General features: G+C 39.0%; 1 protein-coding gene across 1 annotated transcript in view; it reads right to left on the bottom strand.

The window, feature by feature from the left end:
- Positions 1–14,448, bottom strand: part of LOC307117740 (protein NLRC3-like) — a 38,106-nt gene that overhangs the window by 22,545 nt on the left and 1,113 nt on the right. Inside the window, exons 2-9 of the mRNA XM_079802778.1 lie at positions 8,870–8,921; positions 8,509–8,671; positions 8,290–8,400; positions 4,411–6,273; positions 3,085–3,234; positions 2,645–2,818; positions 1,950–2,123; positions 397–570 (exon numbers count right to left, since the gene is read on the bottom strand). Of these exons, the coding sequence (XP_079658904.1) occupies positions 397–570; positions 1,950–2,123; positions 2,645–2,818; positions 3,085–3,234; positions 4,411–6,273; positions 8,290–8,400; positions 8,509–8,651 (2,789 nt within the window). The 5' untranslated portion in view covers positions 8,652–8,671; positions 8,870–8,921. The remainder of the gene's footprint in view (positions 1–396; positions 571–1,949; positions 2,124–2,644; positions 2,819–3,084; positions 3,235–4,410; positions 6,274–8,289; positions 8,401–8,508; positions 8,672–8,869; positions 8,922–14,448) is intronic.

Genomic DNA, 14,448 nt, shown 5'->3' with positions numbered 1-14,448 from the left:
TCTCTGTTTGTGCCTAGTTGCTTATTCCCAGAAAATTCTCTCTCATCATTCCCAGCAAGACTCATTGTCCTCTCCTCTATCCCTCTCTAGAAACAGTCCTCCTTGGACATTCATTGCTTTCCCTGCTACCATTTAGTCTTTGAGTCAAGTCAGCTCTACTCCCAGCAGAGGAATTCATCGTTTACTCTGGCATAAAGGTGGTTCTCTTCCCACTCTTAATAAACCTGTTAAATGTATCACTCACCTCTCTGGGTCCTCTATCCAGTGAAAATGCTTTGACAGTTCCTTTACACTTAAACTGCAACTAAAAGTCGATCCGGATTCAAACTGACATTTGTTTAAACAATGCACATGTCCACATAAACAGTAAAATGTGAGTATTAATGGCCAACATACTTGAGTTTCTCTAGTTTACAGTGTGGATCCTTCAGATGAGTAGAAAGCAGCTTCACTCCTGAGACTTCTGGGTGATTGTAGCTCAGATCCAGCTCTCTCAGGTGTGAGGGGTTTGACCTTAGAGCTGAAGCGAGATCAACACAGCCTTCCTTTGCCACCATACAGCCAGATAATCTAAAAAAGACACACACATCAACAATGAAGACATGCCGTGGCTTTTAGTAAGACAGAAATAACACAGTTTATTAATAATTCCACAAGAACACACAGGAGAACTCAGGGGTAATAAACAGATTAAACCTTGATAATAACCGATAAAAAAGTGGTAACTAAGAGCTATACATACAGGAAACAAACAAAGAAAACTAAACGAGAGACAGGCACAAATAATAATTAAGCAGAAATAATCAGAAACCAAGGAAACAGAAACTAATCAGAGCTGAAAAACAGCAACTAATGACAACGGAACAGAATGTCAAAATAAGAGTAAACAGAACATAACCGTGACAGAGATTTTCTATGAAAGATCTATTTATTTATTAAGCCTGATATAATTAGCTGTAAATGTAGCTGTTCAAAAATAAATGAGCTAGAATATGTCTTGTGTAATATAACTCATTTGTAAATATTTGTAACATCGTACTCAGCATATCCCAAGATATCTAACTAGACCAGTTAGATATCTGGTACTGGTGACACATACTAAGTTTCATAATGATTAGGGCTGAAATGATTAGTCGACATTATCGACAACATCAACAATTAAAAAAAAGGTCAGCAAATATTGTTGCTGTCGAATAGTAATTTGATTTCCTGTTGTAAGGGCCTGCAATAATGTGATTTTAAATGTGGGTGCTGTAGAGCAAGACTGTAATGCAAGGGGTCCTCAACTCTGGGCCTCGAGGTCCAACTGCAGAGTTAGGCTCCAACCTTGATCAAACTTACCTGCCTATAACTTTCTAGTGATCCTAAAGACCTTGATTAGCTGCTTCAGGTGTGTTTTATTAGGGTTGGAGGAACTGCAGGAATGTGGACATCAAGGGCTAGAGTTGAGATCCTTTAAACTGAAGCCTGGGACAAACTGCACGATTTTCGGCTGTCCTAGACATACGCGACATACCCTCATGGAATCACTGCTATGACATTTACTTTGTTTTGTTTGGAGAAACCTGGCATTGTGGAGAAACAGCCTCAAGTCATTTTAGGACTGCTCACCAATCAAATTCATTAAAGTGTTATAAAAGAATGGTTTAATAAACATTTTTCTAACATGGTCTAATGACGAACCAAATTTGGTGAATATCTGATCAACGGTCTTGAAGGTAACATAAGTTTTTCAGAAAATTCTGAAAAAGTGGCAGAAAATCTAGAATGTTTTTCTAGGCCATACGCTTCAAAGGTTCAAATCGCAAGTAAAAATTTACTGTGGTATATGTTCAGATTGTCTTCTACCTCTGTGCCAAATTTCCCCATTTTCCATTTCACTGTTCTATTGACTGCCATAGACTTCAAGAGTGGAAGAAGAGGATGACCTAAGTAATGTTATGAAATACCTCAGTATCTCCAGTGTACAGTTTGGACTCTTCAGTCCAGCACAGAGCAGTTTCACTCCTGAATTCTGCAGGTCATTGTTACTCAGGTCCAGCTCTCTCAGCGAGGAGTTTGATGATTGAAGAGCTGAGGCCAAGCTTTTGTAAGATTGATTGGTAAGATTGCACATGGCCAGTCTAAACAGAATAAAATAATTTCAAAATAATCATACAACTATTTAACGGTCCACTACAGAAGTTTTTTAATGAAAAAATGAACAAAAATGAAAAAATTTCCATGATTGAACAATTACATAAAAAACATCTTCTTGGCTTTTTGTAATTCGCGTAATTCACTTCAGCCTATAATAATAATTTAACTTTGATCTGCCAGTGGCATTTCGGAGGAAATTCCATTCCTACATCGGTCGCTTTTGCATGTTTGTGTCATTATCTGTAACTCATAATAAGAAGATTGTTTAAACAATTATTTTGATAGAAAAAAGCCATCAAGAGGGTGACATGGGGATTGATGGCCACATGACAAGCAACACATCCCACAGAAATAACTAGACTCTATATAATACACATATAAAATTGACAACGGACAAACATTCTAGCATAACCACACATACCCAGGACATTATTATCTATTATTACGCTTTTGTATATTGTATTTTGCATTTGACATTATGTTATGCATGTCTTAGGGTAAATACCTCAGAATCTGCAGTTTGCAGTAAGGACTCATCAGACCAGCAGAGAGCAGCTCCATTCCTGAATACTTCTGATCATTGTTATATGGTTCCAGTTCTCTCAGGAGGCAATTAGATGGTTGGGAAGCTAAAGTGAAATCTTTAAAGGATTGATCTAGGAGTTTGAAGATACCCTGTCTAAACAGAACAATGTGCAAAAATCATCATGCATCTTTCCAAAACAAATCATTCTTATTTTTTAGAGCATTTCTGATTATTCAAAGGTGGCTGGTTCATATTTCGAAAAACACTGCAGTGCCAGTGGTTGATTGCATCAGTAATTGCAAATCAAAGTTATTAATTTATTTATAAATGTATTAATACATTTAAAGTTAATATATTTATTGCACCATCAGTGCAATAATTATTGAACAGTGCTTTTTTATTATTGAAAAATCACAAACCTTGGTTTCTTCAGTTGACTCTGTGGGCTGTTCTCTCGGTCCCACAGGTCATTGTTACTCAGGTCCAGCTCTCTCAGAAGAGAGTCTGATGATTGTAGAACTGAGGCCACACTTTTACAGCATGCATCAGTAAGATTACAGCCTGCAAGTCTATAACAGAGGAAGAAGTGAAATACTACAACTCATATGTTGTTCAAGACTAATATTATGCAACATCAAAGCATCTGTGCTCTAATCATCATTGATCACCTGAAGGAAGCTGCATCACAAGGACACATGGAATTGTTTTAGGGAATGTGGAAAGCCAGCATCAGTATCATTGCAAGAGTTGTATGACTGCATGTGCAATGAACTTTGCTTTTAATATATGATGTAGCAGTCTATTCTAAAGAATGATTCAAGCCATAAGTAACATTAGGGAGCTGTGATTTGTTAAAGAAAAAAAAACCTTCCAAATATGTCTATAAGATCTTGGAACTTGGAGTTCTACTGCCTGTGGATAGAAGGTTCAAGGTGAAATGGAGTGTGGAATCTGGTGTTTTCACTTTCACTCGAAATTGCTACACTAAAGGCAAAGTACACTGGCAATAGTTCTACCAGAAAGTGTAAACATTATTTAAAAATGAAGAAAGAAAGAAAGAAAGAAAGAAAGAAAGAAAGAAAGAAAGAAAGAAAGAAAGAACAAAGGAAAGAAAGAACTAACAATAGTTAATGAGTTTGTTTGCCCATATAATCTTAAAATATTAACTTAAACTTATTTGGCTTGCTGTCCACTGATGAGGGGCTCGATGAAGCAGCTTCAACTCGAGCTCTGATATACCCCCACAGTGACTAAATATAGGATATGATTATTTAGGGCAAGGTTCCTAAGATGAAGGTGGAGTTTGGGGAGGTGGTGGGATGCTGGAACAGCTGAGACTGAGGAGAGGTAAGCAGCTGCATATACTCTGGCTGTTGTCTGTTGATTGAAAGATTAGATGGGCTCGCTCCTCCCTAAATTACATATAGTAACTTCACTAAGTTTACTTCTGGAAAAATGATTGCTTATGCTGCCATTTCTCCCAGACTTTATCACACCAGTGGTCAGAATGGCTATAGAATTTAAGCAGCGATAAAGATAGGTGCCAAGTATGTCAACCTTCATCACTTTTCAGATGCTAGTATAGTTATGGAGCTGTGTTTTATCTGAGTTTGGAAAGTAGCTAATTTAGGGTGAGTTGCTTTGGCTCTTTTGTGCTCTACTTGTTTGTGTTATGTCGTGAGTTCTTCTGAAAATAAAGTAATGGCTTACCATGCATATTATTACTGAATCATGTCAACACTCACATAGCTTTTCTGCAGTTGTTCAAAGCTGGTAACAGTCTTCTTCTACCCATATTTGATGTGTTGTATTTCTTGAGGTCCAGCTCATCAAGCACCTCCTCTGACATCTGAAGCATGTAAGCTATTGCTGAGCAATGAGACGAAGAGAACTTCTGAGAGTGTTTGTTTGATTTCACAAATTCCAGAATCTCTCTGTATAGAGTCTTATCCTTCATTTCAAGCAGACAGAGGATCAATTTGAGGGTGTTAGCTAAGTCATAACGCCCATCTTTGATTTTGTCTTTAATGTAGTTTGTGGTTTTCTTAATGCTCTCTGAGCTTTTCTCTGTTCTTATCATTAGATCCTCTAAAAGTCTCTGGTTGGACTCCAGTGAGACGCCTAGCAGTAAACGGAGAAAAAGATCCAGGTGTCCATTTTCACTGATGAGAGTTTTATAAACAGCTGCTTTTAGTAGCTCATACAGAGAGTTGTTCTCAGACCTGTACCTCCAATATGTATTACCCAGAAACAACTGCAGTGATTCTGTGTTTTTGATTACATGGGAATAGAACACATAGAAAGCAGCAAGAAACTCTTGAAAGCTCAGATGTATGAAGCAGTAGACTTTCCTCTGAAAAATCACAGATTCCGCCTTAAAGATCTCAGTGCAAATCCCAGAATACACTGAGGCATCAGTGACATCTATGCCGCTCTCAATCAGGTCCTCCTCATAGAACATCACATTGCCCTTCATCAGCTGCTTGAAAGCCAGTTCAGCAAGTTTCAAAATCATTTCTCTGTTTGACTCCAGCAGCTTCTCTGGAGCTCTGTCTTCATACTTCTGATTCCTTATATTTGTCTGAATGAGCAAGAAGTGGATGTACATTTCAGTCAGTGTTTTAGGAATTTCTGCACTGAGGTCTTGTTTCAGGATGTTTTGAAGCACAGTGGATGAGATCCAGCAGAAGACGGGTATGTGGCACATGATGTGGAGGCTTCTTACTCTTCTGATGTGTGAGATTATTCTGCTGGCTTGATGCTGATCACTAATTCTCTTCCTGAAATATTCCTCCTTCTGAGGGTCATTAAATCCCTGGATTTCTGTCATACGACTGATGTATTTAAAGGGTATCTGACTGGCTGCTGCTGGTCTGGAGGTGATCCAGATGTGAGAAGAGGGAAGAAGATCTCCTTTAATGAGGTTTGAGATCAACACACCCACTGATGAAGTCTCAGTCACATCAGAAACTTTCTCCCTGTCTGAAAACATCGGTGTAATTCTGCTTTCATCCAGACCATCAAAGATGAACACAACTTTACACTCCTCATAAATCTTTGAGTCCAGATCCTGAAGTTCGGGATGAAAGTCTAACAGAAGTCTGTGAAGACTGTACTGGTGATCTTTAATCAAGTTTAGCTCTCGAAATGGAAGCACAAACAGGAAATCTACATCCTGATTGGCTTTTCCCTCTGCCCAGTCCAGAATGAACTTCTGCACAGAGACGGTTTTTCCAATTCCAGCAATGCCTGTAGTGAGAACAGTCTTTATTTTATCTTTCTTCTCACATGCTGGTTCAGCTAAGTGTTTAAAGATGTCATTGCAGTTTATAGGAGTGTCTTGTGAATGTTGTTTCTCCATCTGTAGCACCTCATGTTCTTCATTCACTCTTTCACTCTCTCCCTCTATGATGTAGAGCTGTGTGTAGATCCTGTTCAGCAGGGTTTGATTCTCTTGTAATTTGATTCCTTCAAATAAAGTCTCATACTTGTTCTTCAAGCACGCTTTGTGAGTGTGTTTGGCTCTTTGATGTCTGATGTCGGTCTCCACTGAGGAAGTGCAAGTCAGATGGTCCTTTACAGATTTCATCAGATCATCTTGTTCATCACTAGAAAGACAGCAACAAGAAAAGCAGAACAAGAATCAGAAAATAAACCTCTGTGAAAGTACAGAAAACGAAAATGGCATATGATTTGATATATAGATCCTTCAAGTCCTGTAGGTTGCAAAGTGCAGCCACCGTGGATTGAACTTGTTGGTCCAGCACATCCCACAGATCCTCAATTGGATTGAGGTCTGGGAAATTTGGAGGCCTGGGCAACACTTTGAACTATTGAACTATTTTATAGAACATTGCCCAGAGTGTCACACTCCCTCTACCGGCTTGTTGTCATCAATTCCCTAGGTAAACAACACACATGTACACGGCCGTCCACATGATGTAAAAGAAAATGGGACTCATCGGACCAGTTGACCTTCTTCCACTGCTCAAATGTCCAGTTCTGAGATTTGCGTGTCCATTGTAGGCACTTTCGATGGTGGACAGGGATCATAGGCATACGCAGCTCACTATGCAGCAGATTATGATGCACGGTGTGTTGTGACACATTCCTCCCATAACCATGATTAAAATTTTGTGACAGGATAGCCTTCATTGCCCTAGTGCATCGATGAGCCTTGGACCCCCAACGCCCTGTCACTGGTTTTGTGGTTTGTCCCTCCTCTGACACTGCTGACTGGGGTCAACACACAAACTTTGCCGTTTCAGATATATTCTGACTCAGTTGCCTTGCTATAACAATTTGGCCACAATTTGTCAAAGTCACACAGATCTTTATTTCTGCCCATTTCACCTGCATACAATACATTGCTTATGAGAACCCAGACCTAAATATGTGGCCTTGTTAGGAGATGGTCAGTGATATTTGGTCAAAATGTTTTGCATCAGTGTATACTGTAGTCAGACATTTGCATAGCCTCGGGAAACGGGAAAAGAAGGGGGGATGGTAATGCAGCTTTGGAAACAACACTGGGATGAGTAAATAATGCCTGAATTAAAAAATTTTGGGTGAACAATCCATTTAAATTCGCACTCAAAATGAAGACATTAGAAACTGCATTTTCATTAATACTGCACAAAGAACGAGCAAAATGCAAATGTATTCTGAGATAACAAAGTTAACATATTTACATCACCTATTAATCATTGCTGCCCTCTGTATTTTTTGAAAAGCATCTCTTTCTAATGTAAATCTATGTATATACTGTCCCAGGTAGCAAAAGTGGTTTGGTTCAAATATGGGCAAGTAAGATGCAATACTTTTAGTTTGGTTCTGCATTGGATTTTTAACAGTTTTTGTATGACAAAATGCATTTTTTTCTTCATATGAATTCACTCTCAGCTAATCCACGTCTACCAATAGAACAACATATTACAGCATCCCTCTACAAGGACATTCAGTATTATCAGCAACTTTATCATCTCATCTCCTCCTCTCATCCACCGTCAGGACTTAGCCTTCTGATATTGCTCGTCGAATCAGACTGTCATTTATCTTGATTAATGTTGCTGCATTAAATTATTATCATTAGTAAATCAATTATATTTTATTGCTGTGCTCCCTGCTCTTATTCATGCTAGCCAGCATGGATGTGTTGGAAGTTCTTGCGCAGAACAGAACCACACCGCCAATCCACACTGTCTGTTAATAGTCAATCATCTTTGACTTTGAATATCAGTTGTCCTGACAGAAATATCTCTTATGGCCACATGTTCAAATATACATTGAATGTTACTACATCAATTGCATTTATTATTAATATCAATGAAATAACAATGAAAATGCAATTTCAGCTGTCTTAATTCTAATTGGAAATGAACATTCAAATGACAGTTTTCCTACACAGCATTTACAAAATAAAAATATAAATTCCTAAATATCAGCTAATTCATGTTCATTTCAATAAACTTTCTGTTTGCTTTTTGCTTTTTGTACAAATGTCACAGGAACTGTGAATTCAAACATCAGATAGATAATGTACAGCATGTATTTAAAAAAATGTAGAATACAGTAAATACATTAAATTAACATCACATCAGCTGTCACTGCATGTTTTTACTCACACAGGGTCAGAGGTCACTGTTCCAATTCTGAGATCAGGAGGATGACAAATAGAATCATTACTCTTCATAGACACGCAGCTGGAGACAGAAGATGCTGCTATCTGTCTCAATCTGGTGATATAATTTGCAAAGATTTAGCAAAGGTGATTCAGGGAAAGAAAATAATCTGCTGTATGAATATAATTTGGTTTCTTGTTTCCAGCACTGACAACATCTCACCTGGTTTCAGAGGTCACGGCTTCATTACTGAATTTAAGGGGTTGATGTATTGAGTTCTTACTCTTCACAGAAACACAGCTGGGCTTTGGACATGATGCTCTCTGGTACTGAACACCCTTACAGCTCTCCTTATCCAGACTCATTTTAGAAACAAGCTTCAGGACTGCAAGTAACACATTAATGTCACATTTATTTTAAAAAAATCTATAAATTGGTACAAATTGGTGTGCATAACTAATGTGCTTATGCCATAACATTATAATAAAATGTTATAATCAAAATACTAGCTATCTTTCTACTATCTTTCTTTTTTTTGTAATTTAAGGAATAGCACAAAAAAAAACTCAAACTGGTCACCAACCTTTTTTTTTCACATACACATGTTCTCAGAGGCTCCTCTCAGAGGTTCACTTCTGTTACACAGAAAAGTAATTGCATACAGATTTGTAACAACATAATAGTGAGTAAATAACACATCGGTTACTGTCATAACCCTCATTCCCCGATGGAGGGAACAGAGACGCTATGTCGACTGACATTAGAAGTCTCACTTGGGAGCCCCATTTACCTCTGAGTTTTAGAAAAACAGCCAATGAAATTGGCAAGTGTAATTTGCATGCCTAACCACTCCCCGTACATACAGGTAAATAAGATGCCGGCATGTGTCCGCTTATTAGGCTTGTGCTGAGGAGTGGTGAGGACGTTGTCCCGGCCATTCAGCGGGGCAAGTCAACGTTGTGGCAGAAGAGATATTCCCTTTCAGTCAGTCACGTTCAGCATTATGTAGACTGACATTAGGGGTCCCTATGGAAAGTGCCTATCTAGAGTGCTGGTGAAGCAGATGCTGGCAAGCTGTAGTGTGCTTGTTGGCATAACCAACTCAGCGCCACATGTAAGCCAAAAAGTCCTTTAAAAAGGCCTTTATTAACACCCCTGAGCCACGTGGAGCACGTTATCTGACAGACAGATGCATTTTTTATGGACTTCAAAAACAGAGCAACAGTCACTGCCATTATGAAGCTTGGATTAGTCATGACTTTTTTAAATATAACTAAAATACAATGATTGTATTCACCTGAAAGAAGAATGTCATGTACACCTAGGATGACTTGAGGGTGAGTAAATCATGGGCTAATTTTCATTTGTGGGTGAACTAACCCTTTAAGATCACTCGTACGATCGTTTTTACGATCAACTTAGGCTTACGATGCTTTTGGGAAACGCAGCCCTGAATAGTTACTTGAGTAAGAGTAAAAAAGTATCCAATAAAAAAATGACTCAAGTAGCTAGTTACTAGTTACTTCGTATCATATATAGCATTGGTAGGGAACGTTGATCCTGGAGAGCCACTGCCCTGCAGAGTTTAGCTCCAAAAAGAAAACACTCTGCCTGTAACTTTAGTAATCCGGAAGACCTTGATAAGCTTGTTCAGGAGTGTTTGATTATGGTTGGAGCTAAACTCTGCAGGGCAGTGGTTACAATAACATGGTACTTTTTAGATAGATATTGAATTTAAATTGTTATCATTATCATAATTAGATATCTTTGTAACAAACACAGAAGAGAAAAACTTTATTTCTAGCATCCGTAGGCCAAAAATCATTGCACATCCTTTGCTTTGGATAATATTAACATTTTAGATTATTAGACAATGTCGAAATAAAGTGAACCTGCATAGTTTTGTGTTCAAAGGCACATAAATGGAACTGTAGTGTTTTGGGTTGTAGGTACTCATCACTCAGGAATAAGCACTGTTTGGCCACTCTAGAGATTAACTCTGGGTTAGTTTTTGGTTGGCCAGTTCAAAAGACCCGTGTTCATAGAGTTTGGTAATTCATATTGCGCAGTAAACCAAAAGAAGAACATTGTTGTCCCGACTCTTATTTGTATTATTTGAACAGTATTAAAAGCTTTTTTTCAGTCTTTTTTGCGGTCAGCCGGAAGCTAGTTGTTTTACTTTATAAATATGGATATTTTTCTTACAAGAACCCATTGATTCTCTTCAGAAGGCCTTTATTAACCCCCAGAGCCGTCAGTAGTACTTTTATGATGGATAGATGCACTTTTATGGACTTGAAAACAAAAACAGCCATTCACTGCCATTATAAAGCTTGGAAGAGCCAGGATATTTATTAATAATATAACTACGATTGTATTCGTCTGAAAGAATAATGTCATACACACCTAGGATGGCTTGAGGGTGAGTAAATTCTGGGGTAATTTTCATTTTTGGGTGAACTATCCCTTTATCTGTGTCTTAGCAAAAACGTTCGTTTTTCAAGACGAACAGATCACTGCCACTGTGCAATACTCACAAATTACAGCGGGAAGGCGGGTGTTCATTCATCTAACCTAATGTATAAATTAAGGTATATGTCCAAATAGGCTATTACTGGTAATGTCATACTTTGTAGTAGTGGTATCGTGGCGTAATAATATGTTTGGTTGTAAAATGTATTACCTGAATTAATTGAAATTGAAGGTAGCTCGTTCACAAACAACATACACAGATGTTCAACCAATAAAGAAAGCAATGGCAAACAATATGATGCTTTTGCAGATTTGCTTTCAATTGTCTGTAACGTTAGGTCCACGGACACAACGCTCTTGATGTTCTTACATTTCCTGTTACGACGAGTGTGAAACGATTCAGTGCAGGGAACTGAACAAATCAGTCAAACCAATTTGCGAACCAATTCAGACAGTTTTGCCAACTTGTTCAATCAAGTCTTTGAACAGAATCGACTCGAGTGATTCATTTGTGAATAGGGCATCGCTCATACCCCAGAAAAAGAGAGAACGCGCTTGGAATAGCTATATGTATTTCTTAACATGTATTGCATAACTAAAATAACGAGAGGAACGTACATTGTACCCGTGGAGAGGAACATGTGAAAATACACATGATATTACCGGCAGGGATTTACAACATATGGAGCTTAAAGCCCATTACAGGAGCTGACCAACTGGGCATATGCATCTCAAGTACTGTGCGTGGCGGCGGATGCCTCTGCCGCATCTGACTGATGAAATATGCCTGAAGGATACTCTAATCCAATCAGCAGGGGAACTCTAATGGAGAGCACAAAGGGCACTTGTATCCCTTCCCAGAGGGGAATGGTGCAGCAAGCAAGACACCAAGTCTTCCGCCGCTTACCTGTTTGTACTCAATACACGGGAAGAAACGGCTCCACCTGGAGATTAAAGAATGTTGCAAAGGTATTAGGTGTCCCCCAGCCCACATCCCTGGAGATGTGTGCTAGAGAGGTGCCATGCATCAGAGCCTAGGGAGGGGGCAACTGGTGAAGTGAGCAGGGTGCAGGAGCCAAAACCAGTGCAGGACGAGCAGCACTGCCAGCGACACCACAATACGAAAATTAACCATGGTTTTATTATAGTAAACGTGTAGTAACCATGTTTTATTGGCTAATTGAATACCATTTTTATAACCACAGTTTTACCACAAATACCATGGTTAAACTATGGTTAGAGTAGCAAAACCATGGTTAATTTGTGGTTACCATGGTTTTACTTCAATAACCATGGTTTTTTGGTTTTATTTGTAGTAAAACCATGGTTCATTTTCATAAGGGCAGGCAATTGATATGGCATTGCAGTCGAGGTCCTGTCCAGGAGCCAGAGGCTGCGGGCCCATTACATACAGCGCTCCAGTCCATTCTGGAGGCATCCATTGTGACAACAACATGTCTGGACACTTGTTCTAAGGGCACTCCCACCTGTAGAAAGACAAGGTCTGAACAATGGCTGAAAGTTTGGTGACAGATCAGTGTGAAGGTCACATGATGTGTGCAGCGGTGCCATGCCCATTTCGGGACTCGGCTGTGCAGCCAGTGCTGAAGTGGTCTCATATGCATAAATCCGTGTGGCGTTACCGTGGCTGCAGATGCCATATGCCCAAGGAGCATCTGAAATTATTTCAGTAGAACCGCTGTATTCCCCCTGAACAAATTCAGGCAGTTCATCACTACACTCTAAAAAAAAAGTCTCATAATCATAAGGGAACCTTTTTTAGTGCTATATAGCACCAATTTTGGTGCTTCAGTGGTTCTTCAGAGGTGCTATATAGCACCTTAGTCAAAGAACCGGTGAAGAATCTCTGAAGAACCGGTGAAGAACCTCTGAAGAACCGCTGAAGAACCACTGAAGCACCAAAAATGGTGCTATATAGTACTAAAAAAGGTTCCCCTATGATTACGAGCCAAGAACTATTTTTGGTGCCATATAGAACCTTTTTTTTTTGTGTTCGCACAACAAATCTCAAGAGTGAGCCAGAATTTGCCATTCATCGAGATACGAGTAGTTGAGAATGCAAACGGCCACTTCCTTAATGGAGAAAAAGGCAGCCTCTGTGACTTTGGTAAAGACGCAGAGATACAGGGACAGCCCAAAGGGGAGGACCTTGTACTGTTACGCCCAACCCTCGAAAGAAAACCAAAGAAACGGTCTATGTTAAGGCAAAATCGAGACGTGGAAGTATGCATCCTTCAGGTTGATTGCTGCGAACCAATCTTGGGGGGCAAACGCACAAGAGAATGCGTCTCTGTGTCAGCATCATGAACGGGAGCTTGTGAAGCGTCCAGTTCAAGACTTTCAGATCTAAGATTGGTCGTAACCCATTGCTTTTCTTGGGTACGATGAATTAAGGGCTTTAAAACCCAGCTGGATGGACAGACTCTACAGCGTTCTTCGCCAAGAGGATCGCAATTTTTAAAATGAAACAAAAGATTCTTCACCCAGCTCTCCTCCGGGGGAAGGAATGGTGCAATAGGAAATAAATTTTGCATGCTTTTCTAATATAAGTTGCATTATGCAAATATGCCTCATACATATTTGCATAATGTAAATGTTGCATTTGCGTGTTTATGAGGCATATTTGCATAATGTAACATATTAGAAAAGCATACAAAAATTTAGATATTTAAAAGAATACTTCACCTAAAAATTTAAAATTCAGTTCCCTTTCTGTCAGTCGCGTTCGACGTTGGAACAGTATTCTAGTGTTACCAAGTTCCTATATTAAGAGGAAAGATGAAAAGTACGGGGAACTGGGTACAAAAAATGTAGACAAACAGGAATACAAACACCAGCTTAAACCAGTTCGTAGTACCACTTTTGAGTAGTTTAGAATGAGGAAATTATGTTGAGGTTAACCTTAGAAGTGGACATGCTTGGTAAAGATGGGAACTGAACCAAACATAAGGGGAAATTTTTACTGACAAAAATTCCATGTTGTCTCTCATATTGACACTGCATGAAATGCAGAATTAACAAAATGCTGTTTAAAATGATCCTATTTAGATACTATAGACATGTAAACTTCCCATGTACGCTTATAAATGTAAGCTTACCTACATATGTAAGCATACATGACATATGACATATGTCAATTGTAAGAGTCGGTTTTGGTGCTAAGACAAAAGCTGAGATACATACCTCAGCAATTGAACAATAAAAGGCACTAATCTTGAGGAAAAGATCTCACAGAAACTGTGACAACACCCTGACAAACATTCCTCCCCCCTCCCCATTTTGCCCTCTCCTTGTCCTGGTTTCAAGTCACCAAATGCAGATATATCAGTGATGATGTTATTTGTAAATCTATTGTTTAATCCTTTTCATGTTTGATGTCTTTTTAAAGGTCTCAGTGCGAATGGTAAAATGGTCTCAGTTTCACTGCAGTCAATGGTAGTATTAGAAAGATTGGAAAACTAATGAGAATTCAGTTCTCCTTTGAGTAGTCTCTTCAAAGATATCTGATCCACTCCCCCAAAACCAGGTGGGGGTGTTGCAAATATTTACAACCCTTTTGTTCTGGTTGGAGTATTTAAGGCTGGATGTCCTAACTCTCTGGGGGGAATATTCTGTAATCAGACCCCCCGTGCAAACTGCATGTAGATGTGCCAGACATGATGACTTTTA

This window comes from Gobio gobio, assembly GCF_949357685.1.
Source record: "Gobio gobio genome assembly, chromosome: 21".
Taxonomy (NCBI): Eukaryota; Metazoa; Chordata; class Actinopteri; order Cypriniformes; family Gobionidae; genus Gobio; species Gobio gobio.
Note: the sequence above shows the minus strand (reverse complement) of the source record. Positions and strands in the feature narration are given on the sequence as shown.